The sequence below is a fragment of the Vanellus vanellus genome (assembly GCF_965231255.1).
Source record: "Vanellus vanellus genome assembly, chromosome: 1".
NCBI lineage: Eukaryota > Metazoa > Chordata > Aves > Charadriiformes > Charadriidae > Vanellus > Vanellus vanellus.
In genome coordinates this window covers 34774170-34788602 of record NC_138905.1, presented here as the reverse complement: position 1 = coordinate 34788602, position 14433 = coordinate 34774170, and the positions used below count along the sequence as shown (strand labels likewise).

The 14433-nt window shown below is 38.4% G+C and overlaps 1 protein-coding gene across 3 annotated transcripts in view; it reads left to right on the top strand.

Moving 5' to 3' along the window:
* The window catches only part of SCAF11 (SR-related CTD associated factor 11), a 48642-nt gene extending 35935 nt beyond the window's left edge, over positions 1-12707 (top strand). For 2 of the 3 annotated variants that reach the window (XM_082480696.1, XM_082480695.1), the window contains 5 exons: positions 3464-5986; positions 7950-8293; positions 10827-11045; positions 11468-11587; positions 11958-12707. In XM_082480696.1, the coding sequence (XP_082336822.1) occupies positions 3464-5986; positions 7950-8293; positions 10827-11045; positions 11468-11587; positions 11958-12086 (3335 nt within the window). In that variant the 3' untranslated portion in view covers positions 12087-12707. The remainder of the gene's footprint in view (positions 1-3463; positions 5987-7949; positions 8294-10826; positions 11046-11467; positions 11588-11957) is intronic. The other variant, XM_082480697.1, reaches the window with a different exon arrangement.
* The last annotated feature ends 1726 nt before the right edge of the window (positions 12708-14433 follow it).

Genomic DNA, 14433 nt, shown 5'->3' with positions numbered 1-14433 from the left:
CCCCAGTGAAAAAATGATAGGTTGCTTCCTCAGGCCTCTGATGTTTGACAGTGTAATTTAACTGATGCTTAACCGTTTCTGCTTCTAGCAGTAATGAGTATGCATGCTAGCTCATATCTCTTGACTTTACCTTTCTACTTAGACAGTCAGGTTTCTCTGTTAATATGTGCCAGATGCATTCAAAAAAACTGAAAACACTTTTTCTCTCATCAGAAAGACAAAGAATATTTAAATAAGTTCTAAATTTATTTTGCAACATTAGACTATTTAGAACACGTGAGTAATTGCTGTTGGTAATATCAGCAACTGATGTAGAAATACTGATAATATTGTCAACTCCTAAGGCAGAACACAGAACTAAATACCTTATGCTATCTTTTGGAAAAGGCGGGAGTTTTTGAGTTTGAGTCTTGACAACAAAAGAAAAGGAAATATATTTTTTTTTTTCAGATATTTTTTGTTTTAAAATTTATATTTAGAACAAAATTTTCTCATTTGTCTTGATTATAGAAGCATTCTACTTCCTCTCTTAGAGGTGTGATTTTTTTTTTGAAATGTGAAATCATTTGCTGTGTCTTTTTAACTTGATAAATTCTTACGTTATTTCTGTATGTTTCCATATGTTCTTGCCACATCTGAACTACAGTTCAGATCTTTAATATAATATATTACTCGTACTGTGGACAAAGTGGAAGAGAGTCATCAAGATTAAATCTTAAAACGTAATGTGTCGACACTAAAGTTAAGTCATCTTCAGGCTTGACTCAAAGACTTCCTATTGGTAAGAAACATGCAGGAAGTAAGACACAGTCTTTGAATTTCCTAGTGAAATTAGGGTATGTTGGATGTGAAGATGTCCCTTGAGGATTTTGGTCGCATTCTGTTGAGTGAGTGTTCCTTCCCCGTTCGGTTTTTATATAGAAACTCAGGAAAACACCGGCACGCACAAAAAGAAGTAAGGACAAAAGCAAGGAGAAACCTAACCTCTGAATACTGTTAGAGACGCATAGTGAATGTATATAAAGAAGGGCTTACAGGAAGTATGAGAGATGAAGGAAAAGGCAGAAGATAAAGGAAACAGAGGGGACACTGGAACTTTCTGCAAAGGTGGAGAATAGGAGAAAAATTAAGAAAATACACGCATACAATAAAAAGCAAACTGGATCTTGTGATTCTTACTAAATTGTGCCTGAAAGATGGTTGCATAAGCATTTTTTTATTTTGTTTTTACACACACACCCATCTCTTGGTGTGTGTATCAGAGTACACATCTGCATCAGAGTAGTAGTTGACAGTTGCTTCCAGGGTTGTGCAAGGAGGCATACAGGTACCAGTGATGGCCATGTAACTGTACTGCCTGAATCTTCCCTGTAGATGCTGCAGTTTTTTAGATTTTCTTATCATTAGTAATTTTACTAATTTGACCTGAAAATGTGTTAGTGAATCTACAAATATTGCTATGATTTAGGCTGGCATTATGTGGTGCTTTTGTGCAATTAAATTATTTTTAAATAAAGATTCAGTGAACTGAAATGCCTTGTATTTGGTACACATCCAAAGCTTGTGAAGCTTGTCTGTTAAAATTTTACAAGTAGTAAGGAATGCTAAAAAGAGGCTTGCATTTCACAAGCAGACTTTGAAAGTGCTACAAAAATTGCTTGACTTTTAATTCTGTCAGGATTCCCACATTCCATTTGTATTTTGAGTTTTTATTATTGCAGGGTGATTTCTTCCCTTCTGAAGAAAATCATCACAGATGTTGTATGTCATTACAGTTTTTTAATATCTGACTTGTTTTCCTGGTTATTGTAATAGATTTGAAGACATAGTCTCAGACAGCCACATGTGGTTGAATAACTGCTGGTTAACCACTTCCTGACAAAATTTCTCAGGAGACTATTACAGTAGGTACCTCAAATAGTGCTGGTTACCTAAAACTCCTTTGGAAGTTCTCTACCATGCACGTTGTTTTCTTTTCAGTACATGGTACCTTCTATACAATCGATACCATTGGTTTTCATTATATTAAGTGGTAATTTGGTCAGTGGACATCCAAAACCAGGGTTGTTTTTTTTTTTTTTATATGTTCAGTCAAATTACTGTGTTTACAAGGGAAGTCAGAGGAGGTCATTATAGTCCTGTGCTCTGCTGTAGCCTTTTAAAAGCTAGCGAGTGTTACTGCTCTAAGGTTATCAGATTGTAAGTTTATATTTAATAGGCAGTGATGTGTTTTTGATTCTGCTAACAAAGTACTAAGTGGTAGAAAGAGGATTTTGTGCTGTTACATGCTTGTGTTATTCCTGTCTGATTTTCATATAATCTGTTTAAGAATACATTAACAACTATTTTAGTGCAGTGAAAGCATGGGAAATAACATTATACAGAGAGTTAGAATCAAGAGTTTAGGTGTGATGTGATTAAAGCCATTGCAAAATCCATAGAAATTAATTTTTCTTAGCAAGTTTCTACTATTTGTTTATGAAAATGAAGCTGTAAAAAGAATTAATTTAAACACCAAACTCCTGATGCTTTCTAAAGTCTACACAAAGTAAGAAACAAATGAATGGACATCTCAAGAAATTAATTTCGTTTTGAAGTGACTATTAAATTCAAGTATATTTACTTAATTATCACTAATCGTTAATTCCTGAGCCTGGCCCTCAAGCTTTCGTAGGTATCAAGAGTACAGTCTGTTCCCTTTGCAGTTAATATAATCCTTGGCTTCCCTACAAAGACTTTTGTCAAATTGTGGATAGCAGGAAATAAATTAATACAGTGTCCACACAAGAGCTCCTGTGCTGCTGTGTGCAACTTAAGGTCATTCTTCTTATAGCTTTAGTTTTTTTGATGTGCCCTAGGCTGTCCTAAAGCTCGCACTCTTTATTCAGTTCATTCTGCCATGGAGTGTGCAGAGTCTGTCTTAGAACTGGTAAATGAGTTTGTCTGAAAATAGATTTTGTAGAGAGGTATGCTGTCATTACTGCTTCCCATGTGATCATTCACTGATGGCCGTTTAAATATATCACCTTCTGTTGTATTGAGCTTCATTTCTGTAGTATTGAGTCTTTGCTGTAAACAGGCCTGCATTTTACAATGACAAGAACTGCTATGTGCTAACAATGTTGTGTGGCTAATTCCTTACTTTTCTAACAGCTCAAGTGCTGACTGTCTTTGACCGGCAATATCAATAGTGGTTTCATTGTGAATGCTATTACTGTCCCTGTAGCCGTGCCGATACTGCTTCTAAAACGTGTGTTTAGATGTCTAATGTGTCACTTTGTTAGTTTGATTCTGTTCTTTAAAGAAAAATTCTGCACTAAAAATAAAAATGCTGTAGCAGCATTTCATACTAAATCTTGAATTGTATTATTTGAGGATATCTGTTAAATCAGTCATTTTATGTTCTTAACTGTGTTTGTATAAATGGTTATTATTTACCTTCAATGTATTCTGCTTTTCTTAGAATCTTTAGGCAAAGGATATGCTGTTGCGTGTACCCAAGAAGGAGAAGAGAAAAAGCAAGCTTCTGGTTCATCTGGCACTAGAGGAACTAGAAGGAAATTGGTTAACACTACTCCTAGAAGAAGGTCTGCACGAAACAACAGCAAAAATGAGACTCTGGGTCAATCTCGGAGCTCACCTCGGTCAAGCAGTTCTACGTGCGGTGCCTCTGATGGTAATGACCCATCTCTGAATAAATCTCCTTCAGAATCGGAGAAGGCTCCTCCAAAACGAAAGTCTAAAAGAATAGTTAAACAACAAACGCCTGTGGTTAAAAAGAAACTGAGAAGTTCTGCACGTTCTGAAAAATCATCCAGTGATTCAGTGGAAGGTGATGATGTTGCTGAGTCTGAAGCAGTTCTAACATTAGATAAAGACCAGCAGTTGGATAATGAAAGCAGTACTGTAAGCCTTCCACATAAAAATAATGCGGAAATAGAATCTGCTAATGGGTTGGAAAGCTGTAGTGAACATGCAGAAATTGAGGAAACTACAGGAGAATGTGACAAAGATGAAGATACTTCAGGCAACACGGATGTAAGTTTTTCTGTCCAAGAACCTCCAGTACTAACTTCAGGGAGTGAAAGTCAGGAATTTGAAGTAAAAGATGTTACTGAAAAGAATTTAGACGATAAGAATCAGGACATCTGTGAAAATGCTCTTGAACAAATGGAAACAGGAGCTAGTCCCAGAGATGAAGTATATGACCATGCAACTCTTTCAAAAGTAGACCAGACATTGTATAGTCCTCAAAATGAATTGGTGGAGAATGTAGAAACTCTGACAAAAGTAGATCAACCCATAGCTAGTCCAGAAAATGAATTGTTGGAATATCCAGAACCTTTGGGAAAAGACCAGCCATTAGAGAGCACCAGAAGCAAATTGCCTGAGCATCCAGAAGCCATAGAAATAGACGATTCTGAGGCTGAAGAAAAAACGGTAGTAGACTGTGCAAGTACAAATACTCAAAATTTTAAAACTGCTCAAGACGAAGAACCAGACACATTAACACACAATATATCTATAGACAGTACATCAGAACAGTCCTTAAAAGAGAACACCATGCCAGAAAGCAAAGAGGGTAGAACTTCAGAGTCACCCCAGGTAAATGCTGAACATAAACGTTTTGGTGAAGATAACAATGAAATGATACCGATGGATTGTGATTCATTTTGCAGTGACCAGAATGAACCTCAGATTGAACAGTTACCACCAGTTGAAAGTAAAGAGCAAGGAGAAGTGAACTCCTTACATTGTGATGCAGGAAACTGTACATCAGTTTCAGGACCTCCTGATGAAAAAGATGAAACTATTCCTCAAGAAAGAGAGTGCCAGTCAGAACTCAAAAAAGATAAAAAGACTCGAACTAGAAGGTCTAGGTTTCACTCTCCATCAACAACTTGGTCTCCTTCTAGGAGAGAGGGCAGGAAGTCTCAATCGCCATCCCCTAAAAGGGAGATGACCAGAGATAGGAGCTCACGATCACCCAAGAAGGAAACTGTGAGGGAGGGAAGGAGATCCTTATCTCATTCTCCGAAGAGAGAGATGCTCAAAGATGAGAAAAAAACACCATCTCGATCTCCCAAAAGGGAAACTGGCAGGGAAAGCAGGAGATCATCTTCTCGGTCAAGAGCTAAGGATTTGTCTCCAAGGCAAAAATCTAGATCTCGAAGCAGCGATAGAGATAGTCAAAGAAGAGATCGTGACAGAGAAAGAAGACATAGGAGGTGGTCTAGGTCACGGTCACGATCTAGGTCAAGATCACGATCTAGGACAAGAAATAAAGGTTCTTCATCCTCTAGAAATGAGAGGGACAGTCATTCACCTCGATGGAAAGAGAGGTGGACAAATGACAGCTGGAGGAGTCCCAGAGGAAATGATCGATACAGAAGAAGTGATCAAGAGAAACAGAATGAGAGTCTTAAGAAAGAGAAGGACAATACAGAAAAAAACAACGAGGATCAGTGTTCTTCTGACAAGCGGAGGAATGATTGTCCAGACTGGGTAATGGAAAGAATAAACTCCGTTCCTGAAGTCAGGAACAGAGAGAGAGAGAAACCACATTGGGAAGACAGCAGGCATGAGAATTCAGGACACTCCTGGAATAAAAACTTTGGTTCAGGTTGGATTCCAAATAGAGGGAGAGGTCAGCGTGGCCGAGGTGGGCGTGGAAGAGGTGGTTTCATGTATGGAGACCAGAGTGAAAATCACTGGCAAAACAGAAAACCTCTCTCAGGGAACTCAAATGGTTCTGGGAATGAATCCTCGAGGTTCCCAGAACATCAGTCATACAAGCGTAAGAATGAACAAGATTATTCTTTCGATACACCTGCTGACAGATCTGGGTGGACATCTGCATCCAGCTGGGCTGTAAGAAAGACTTTACCAGCTGATGTACAGAACTATTATTCAAGAAGAGGACGCAATTCATCAAGCCCACAGTCTGGATGGGGAATGAGACAAGAAGAGGAGACACCTGAACAAGGTATTCATAGCCTTGAAACATAAAAGCTTAGTCACAGCTGTAGTAGTCAAGTAAAATTCTAGTCATGTTGACCTATCTCGAGTTGATTCGTTCTTCAAAATAATCAGAGGTGAATCTGTAGTCTTTATGCAATATGGAGGATGGTAGGTGTGGAGTTTGGGGATTTCTTGTGTTTTGATGGCTTTTTGGTTTTGCTTAAAGTTAGTTAGAAGTAACTTAAGGACTATGCACCTGAAGAGTGCTACTTAAGTAAATCGATTTGGTTGAAGAGAAGGCATATCCTCTTCATGGTTCCTTTTAGCACTTGCACACCTTTTAAAAAGGGTAATTTTTTTCACGGAGATTTGTGTTTGCCTGTGCAGACCCCCAGAGTAGATTCTAGAGATGACAAATCATTATGTTGATGTTTATCTTCTAAATAAGCTTAAAAAAAATCTAGGGAGATTTATAAATGCAAAAATAGTAGTTTTACTGTATTTCAGCATTAAAATTTCCTCTAAAGCCTCCATAGAAGTCTAATGATTATTTTATATCTAAAAGCTAACTGCCTTGATGGAAATAAACTTTTTGGTAGAAAGTGAGTTAACTGTGGATGAGTGATTCTGAATAGCTAAGAAGTCATCCACAGATTATTAGTGTTCTGAAGTAAAAGACAGTTGTGAATTGTATTTCAAACCATAAAATCCAGTTTGAAGGCGACCACGCTTGCACTTTCCCATTGTCTCCTTGTTTTGTCTTTTATTTTTATCCATTTTCATCCAACATGCAGCAGTTTTCTCTCTCTTTTCAGAGACAGCTGCATCAGTGGCATCTTAGTTTTGAGGCAACTTTGTCAATCTTCAGCCTGCTGTAGGCAAAATTTATCAAACCTTTAGTTGAAAGTATCGTGTGATTTGCAGACTTTATTTCACATAAATCAGGACCAGTCACACTGTAACAATCACTCTTGGAACGTGAATTCAGCTGAGAATAGTACAGTGATCTCTCAAAACTGGATAAAACAGGCTAGGTTGGCAGCATGACATGGTCCTGGGCAACCTGCTTTTGCTGAGCCTGCTTGAGCCAAGAGTATTGGACTAGATGGTCTCAATAGGTCCCTTCCAACCTGAGTGATTCTGTTATCACCTCTTTTAAAGATTAACGGATTTGGGGTGAGGTGTAAGAGTTTAAATCCCAGTCCCTGTGAGTTAGATGACAGGCTTCCTCAAGGAAGAGATTCTAAGGGAAGGCCACCTTAATTACATAACCCATCAACCATTTCTCAGAAGTAATTTCTTGAGTTTCGGAAGGTTTGCTGCTTGTATCTAGACTTTAACTTTTTTGGCTTCTGTTGAAGATAGTGAGATAGTAATTTTTAAAAAAAATTGCCGCCCCAAGAGGTTATTTTTACTTCTGGGCTTTACCTGTTGTACATTACAGGGGTTTTGAACAACTCTTTCCGAATATGAACATCTCTGAAATTGGTTGAGGATGATTTGTTATTCATGGGGGGGTGGGGGAGAACCAACAGAGTATTTCTGTAGTTACCAGAAATAGCTACAGTGAATGTGTGTGAATTGGGCAAAGGGGAGCAAGGCATTGCATAGGTGATAACATATGACTAACCTTCTGCAATTGCAGAAGTTGGATAAGTTACGTTGTCTTCCTGCTCTTTGGGGGAGAATTACTGTTTCGTTGTGACGAAATAATTTATTAGCTGTGCTGTGGGAAGAAGTAGAGAAAATAGAATTTCAAAATGAAGGCTTCTATAATAACCCGAACTTGTTAAACTCGGAAACTAGCGTTTGGCTCCGTGATGTGTCTGGTGATGAGTGTAATAATGTCATGCAGTATCTTTAAAATACTCAGGTGATAGAAAGCTTTTTGATACTCTATACTTCATGAACAGTTTAGGCACTTGGCTCCACTTTTGCTTTATAAAGTACGGATTTTCTGCTTCATATACTGTTTTTTCTTTTGATAGATCCAAACCTCAAAGACCAAGGCAACCAGCAAAGTGATGGTTCCCAGTTACCAATAAATATGATGCAGCAACAGATGAATGTTATGCCACAAGTGAACGCGCAGCACCAACCTATGAATATCTTTCCGTATCCAGTGGGTGTCCATCCTCCCATGATGAATATGCAACGAAATCCTTTCAACATCCACCCTCCAATGCCTATGCATCTCCCTACCGGAGTGCCTCTCATACAGGTAGCTGCTCCCACAAATTTGTCTCAGGGATTACCTCCGCCTCCACCTCCACCCCCACCATCTCAACAAGTCAGCTACATTGCTTCACAACAAGATGGAAAACAATTGCAGGTATGCTTTATCAGAAGCCATGGCAAGAGCAGTATCGAAGTAACATCAGTTAAGGGTTTCTTTTATATTGAATACCATAGTCTTGATAAACTTGTACTTGCAGTTTCTTTCTCTCTTGCCTGGCTTCTTCCACCCCACACCAAATTTAAAATTGAAGTATCCCCGAGGATATGGGCTGGTTTGGGGCTATAGCTTTTAAATAATAATACACAACACCATAACTGGGGTTTTGTGGTAACGAGGTGTTCCAGCTGGTAGTGGAACACTGAAAAATTCCATCAGTGTTGTCCATTACCTTTTTCTTCTAAGAAGTGCCCCATTTCCAAAATTAAGTTTTCCCCTTCCAAACCTCATTTTCAAGCTTTAGGAAACACTTCAATCCCCTTTCAGCAGCACGTGGGAAGTCACCCCAACGTCTTTGTTGCAGTTCTCATCCCACGGGGTGTATCAGCAGAAGAAAGTTACTGAGTACTGCATGGCACCCATTTGTTCCACACTTCCATTCTCCAACTGTCAGTGTCTCAGCAGTTTCCTCACACACTCATATTTTCTGTTCTGTTTAACCTTTTGAGCCTTCTTGTTAAAAATTTCCAAGCTTTCTTTGGTATGTTTTACTTTCCCCTTCTTGCCTGATTCTCCTGGTTTTGCGTGCCCTGTTTGAGACCTAACTCCCACTTCGTTTCTCCAGGTTCAAAAAGACTGTGCCGTGCTTGGGGCAGGTTAGACCACTGTTTTGTGCCTTTTAAGATATCTTAAAACAACCTTTGTGTACGTGAGCTCCTCCTATAGCCGGCTGTTTATATTAAGAGCTTTTATATCAGGGAAAGGAATATATATGAACAACTTCCAGGAGAACGCATGGCCCTGCAAGGAGCTGTAACGTTGCATCTGTGATGTGTAAAGGGCTCTTCAGGCAGGGCTTGACTGAGGTTTGTGCTTTTCTTCTGTTGCAGGCTGCCTGCTCTAACCTAAAATGCTTTACCTTGCGTTCCAGGTTGAAAAAGTGGTGTCCTAGAACTATGTTTTCTAACTCTCTGTTCTCATGCATCATCTCTAAAGACTTGAAGCAAACTAATGGCCTGCATTCTTTTCACTTTTAGCTGCTGTTATCCATTCATATTCATTAATTTAAAACAAAAGGAGCTAAGTACTGTGGGAAGTACTGGGTGGGGTTACAGGCCGTATGAAATACTTGAATACTCTGCAAGGTAAAACAGTAAGGTACTATTGGAACTAAAATGCTGGTAGATTGCTTGTTGATTTGATTAATGCCTGCTGTCTGTAATTAAAATATTTTCACAATTGGAAATTCAGTAGGTTTAACCTCTAAAAATGTAACTAGTCAGAACATAGGCTACAAACCTCTGTGAAATATAGTGTCTAGTGCAGCAAGAAACGCATTTTTACAAAGACTGGGTATTGCTCCAAAACGCAGTTGTTTGTTAGTAAAGCCCTTGTTATATTTGTTGCTCTTACCTGCTTTTGTGGAATGGTGTCTGTGAACATGAATGCTCTCAGGGGCTGCTGCAACTTTTTCTTTTGAGCTTTCATTGAACGAGTCCTTGGGGGTAGCACAATGCAAATTACTGAATGCTGCGGGACTCGCCTGTCCTTCCTGTTGAAGAGAGAGCTCACTGGCGGGCGTTAACGTACTGATTATAACAGCTCAATATCTGTGTCCTTTCCAAAGAGCTCAAATTCCTGTTTCATTGTTTTCCATCTGGATAAATGCAGATGTGAAAAAAATTAATGGCAATTATCTGCAAAAAAAGTAGCATTTAGGATAGTCTGCCAGAAACATGTTGTGTTCTTGGCTTTTACTAAAAATGACCTCTATCTAAGACCTGAGAGCTACTTAATTTCTCGGTTCCAAAGCGTGAATGGTCTTGCCCATGGTCTTGTGGTGATGTTTGGAAATATACAGAAAATGGCTTTTCCTTGAAGAACAGATCCTGGTGTTTCATCTGGTGTTTCACCTCTAGCCTCAAGTAGACTTCTACATGTGTTTACATATGAAATTCATTCACAAGTTGAGGCTGATAACAAACATGAAAATAAATGTTTTCAAAGCAGCATCATTATGATGCATGAATACAAGTGCAGTTTAAGGTAACTTTTTATATGTATGTTTAGGTGCTGGTTTTTTAAAAAAAATGTTAATCTGATTTACAAAACAGGGCCTGCTATACTCTCCTGTGGCAAGTGGAGAGGTTCTGCAGCTGTAAGCTTTCCTCCCCTTGTGCTAACGCCCTCCCTGCCTGTCTGCTTTGTCACTGGGATCAGAGCCGGAATCTACCAACCACGGTGGTGACATGGAGGATGCCTTACTTTTCAAGCTTTTTTTTTTTTTTTTGTCCTTTCGGTAGATCTGATGTAATGCACATACCTTCCATTATAATGGATAGTGTGGAGATTAGCTAATGAACCAAAGCCTGTAGTATTGATGCTCTTTCTATACCTGCTGAGACTCCTAGAAAGGCACGTTGTCATACTGAAGGATAATGTGTTAACTACCAATAACTTTTTAAAACAGGGTATTCCAAATGCTGCTCATGTAACTAATAACATGAGTGCTCCAGCCTTGCCTGCTCCAACAGCAGTCCTGGGAAACGTGGGAACAGTTCAGGGACCAAGCTCGGGTAATGCGACATCGTCCAGTCACATCAAAAGCTCTAATGCAGCTGTAAAATTGGGAGAAAACAAAGCAAGTGTAACAGTGGAAGCCAGCGCAGATAGCTCGAAGAAGGACCAGGCAAGTTCAAAGTTCAGAGTGTATATGTGTTTTTATATATATATATGTTATATATAAAATAAAAATTTTGAGATAGCAAAAAATAGCAAACTACGACAATACCCCTTTTGTGTAATATACTCAATACCATCATGTCAGTGATACTTTCATGGCGGCTGCAGGACATAAACTAGCAAGCTGACTCTTTTTAATGCAGTTGTCTTTAAAGCATCACTATTCTGAATTAAAAATTGCTGTGAGACAACATAGTCTGTTCCTGGTAAAACAGAGGCAGCCAGCATGAGAGCTGAAATGTGAGTGAGTGGGGCATGCTTTTCTAGTCTTCTGTAGTAACTCTTATCTGTGAAGTTTTAATTGTGATTGATAAAAATATAGGTATTCAGGCACTGAAAAATTAAAAGTCGAGTTTGTTTTTTCATCAGAAATTGTTAATTCAAGAAAAAGCGGCACAAGAGGTCAAACTAGCTATTAAGCCTTTCTACCAAAATAAAGACATCACGAAGGAAGAATATAAAGAAATTGTGCGGAAAGCTGTGGATAAAGTAAGTTGATCTATTCATCTGAAATGCATATGTTTCAATTGAGGGTGGATTTCTTAATCTTGTGGGAACAACTGGTAGTTGCTGGGAGGGGGAACAGGAAAAGCAAAGATACCTTGGTCTTTCTCCATCCACAAGAGTTTTCTCAGCTCCTCAAAACGTAACTCGCTTCTTGTTTGAAAGAGGTGGATGGGAACTGGGAAAACTGAGAAATACTTGGGGGGCAGTTGGGGATGTACTAGGAGTCTTCCAAGGTATTCTGCCTGAGATGGAAGAACATGGGGTGTTGGAAAGATAAATAATGAGAAACAGTGGCAAAACAACATAAATGTTTCAAAAAATTTTTTTTTTTTTTTCTTCAAAACTGTTGTAGGTTTGTCATAGCAAGAGCGGAGAAGTTAATTCTGCAAAAGTAGCAAATCTAGTGAAAGCATATGTAGACAAATATAAACATTCACGGAAGAAAAATCCCGAAGAGGCAGTCTCCTGTGAAAGGAAATAGAACATGTTTTCTGTTTTTAATTTTATTCTATCTGCAAAGTGCAATTTCAACATGAACCGTTAACTGAAAATTGTACATGACAGTGATTTGAATCTGGTTTTGATAAAATTATTTTTCAATGTAGTATATAATGTTTTGTTCTAAAGAAATATAGATCTACAGGGCAACTTCTTTATTCCTTTTTAAAAACAGATGTCTAAAAAAAATAAAGGTGTAAAGAAGAATCATTAGGAATGTACGATTGTGTGGATACTTAGATGTACAGCATTTTGACTTGAATAACAGAGTGCATTAAATTAGAAACTTCTGTCTGAGTACATTGGTTTTGGAACAGGTATGTACAGTACATGTAATCGGTCAGATTAAAGTTTTTCTTTTGATTTTTCCCTAATTATAGCAGAGATAAAATAATGTATTGCCTTGACAAATATTTCTAGCGTTAACTGGACAGGCTGAATGCAGGGGTCACAATGTGTATATAAAAAAAGCACATGGAGTTGTCTGAACAGAAGACCTGTTTAGATTTTAGAAAGAAAAATCATAAACAGTAAAATGCAGGGCCCAAAACCGTGGGTGCTGCACATCTATTGTAACACCAAATAAAAATTATGCTGCTTGGTTTTTGTTTGTGACGTTTTTCAATTTGTTTCAAGATAGTGGGATGAACTTGAATAGTTTTTATGTGCTGAAAGCCCTCAATCACCGCACACTGACCACCTCGTGCCCTTAGCTTGTAGGGAATTAGTAAGCGAGAGCTGGATGTTCAGAAACATAAACCAGTTTCTTCGTGTAAAATCAAGAAAACTGGAATTTTGTTAACTTGGCTCCCAGTTGATCAGAAACAGACAGTTGTGCCAATCTTAGCTTTATTAATACTTTTCTTCGTTAACTAGGGACTGTAGCATGGATCACCAGGCTGGTATCACCGAATGTGCGCAATCTGAAGTCACGTGCAACAGCTTTTCTGCTTCCCTGAGCACTTTTATGCCGAGAGGCATAAACCCATACCACAACCATTTTCAAAGCAGATGTGGGGTCACTGAATGTGGTGGGGCAACGCTTACACTGAAGGTAAAACCAATTTTACCGAGGTAGCAGCAGGGAGAGTTGCTGAAACACTCATCACTACACACTCCTTATGGAAAGAACAGCTTTGGGGTCCTTCCAGATTTGAGTGGAGAAGGAGCTGTACTCCAAGATAGAAATATTTGCTCCCTGACTCTCAGACCCTGCTATTAAAATTTCAGCGCTCCCCCTCCAGCCCTGCCATGTGTAACAACATTCCGAGGTGGCTCAGCCTGGCTTCTCCTCCAGCCACGGTCTCCGGGCCCAAAAGCTCGAGTAAACCATTCCGACAGAACATATCAATTGAATTTTCTGAGAAATTCTCTTTAGCAGTAGCCAGAAGATCCCAAATTAACTGTTCTTGGCAGAAAACAGTCTTACCCTGTAAGTAACTTCAGCAGAAGCCTGAGGATGAAATAAGGGATACGCACCCCTGTACACACACATGATTATATACAGAGAGATATATGTGTAAAAATGTGATGTTTATCACAACAGTTGCTCACTTGGTTTTAACTATAGCTTTCTACAGACTTAATGAAGCATTTGACTGTCTATATTTATTTTTGTGTGCCTAAAGAGAAATATTATGTAAATTAAACAGATATAATACGTTTTCTACAGTCAAGCCAGGTTTTAGATTTTTCAAAATACGCAGTTTTACAGTGTTTCAGCAATTTGTGTGATCTCCTGAACTATTTTAAGCTAAAATTGGTTAGCACTTTTTGAAAAATGTTGTAGCAAATTGCTATGTCTATCCTGGTTTGTCACGCCATGCGTACTTAGTTTTATTACATTTTCCTTCTCTGAATTTTTGGGTTTTAATGACTTTTTATATCTTTTTAATCTTTTTACTCTATACAGTTGAGCCTTGCTATAAAGCTCCTTTCAGGAGACAGGTAAATGTTTTGTGGGTTTGATATTTTTTTTTTTTTTTTTTTCTTTTTAGAGGAGAGGTGGAAATTGGGTGGGAAGGACCAATGGAGGTTTTAAACTGGGAAGAGGGGTCGTTAATTTCTTGTTTTGCAGCTCCTGGCTGGAAGATAAGCTGTCACTTGCTGCCACGTTGTTGGGGCAGTGACAATAGTGATGCTCCACTGTATTTCAAAACATAATGAAGAATATTGGATAGAGTAGCATGTGATCAGTAACTTTATTTTTTAACGATGAAATACTTCAGAACTTAACAGAAAATATGCAGTTTGTTACAATTTCTATGTTGAATTAAAAAAAAAAAAAAATGCATTGCCTTAATATGTAGACTCTCCTCCTATTTTTCCTG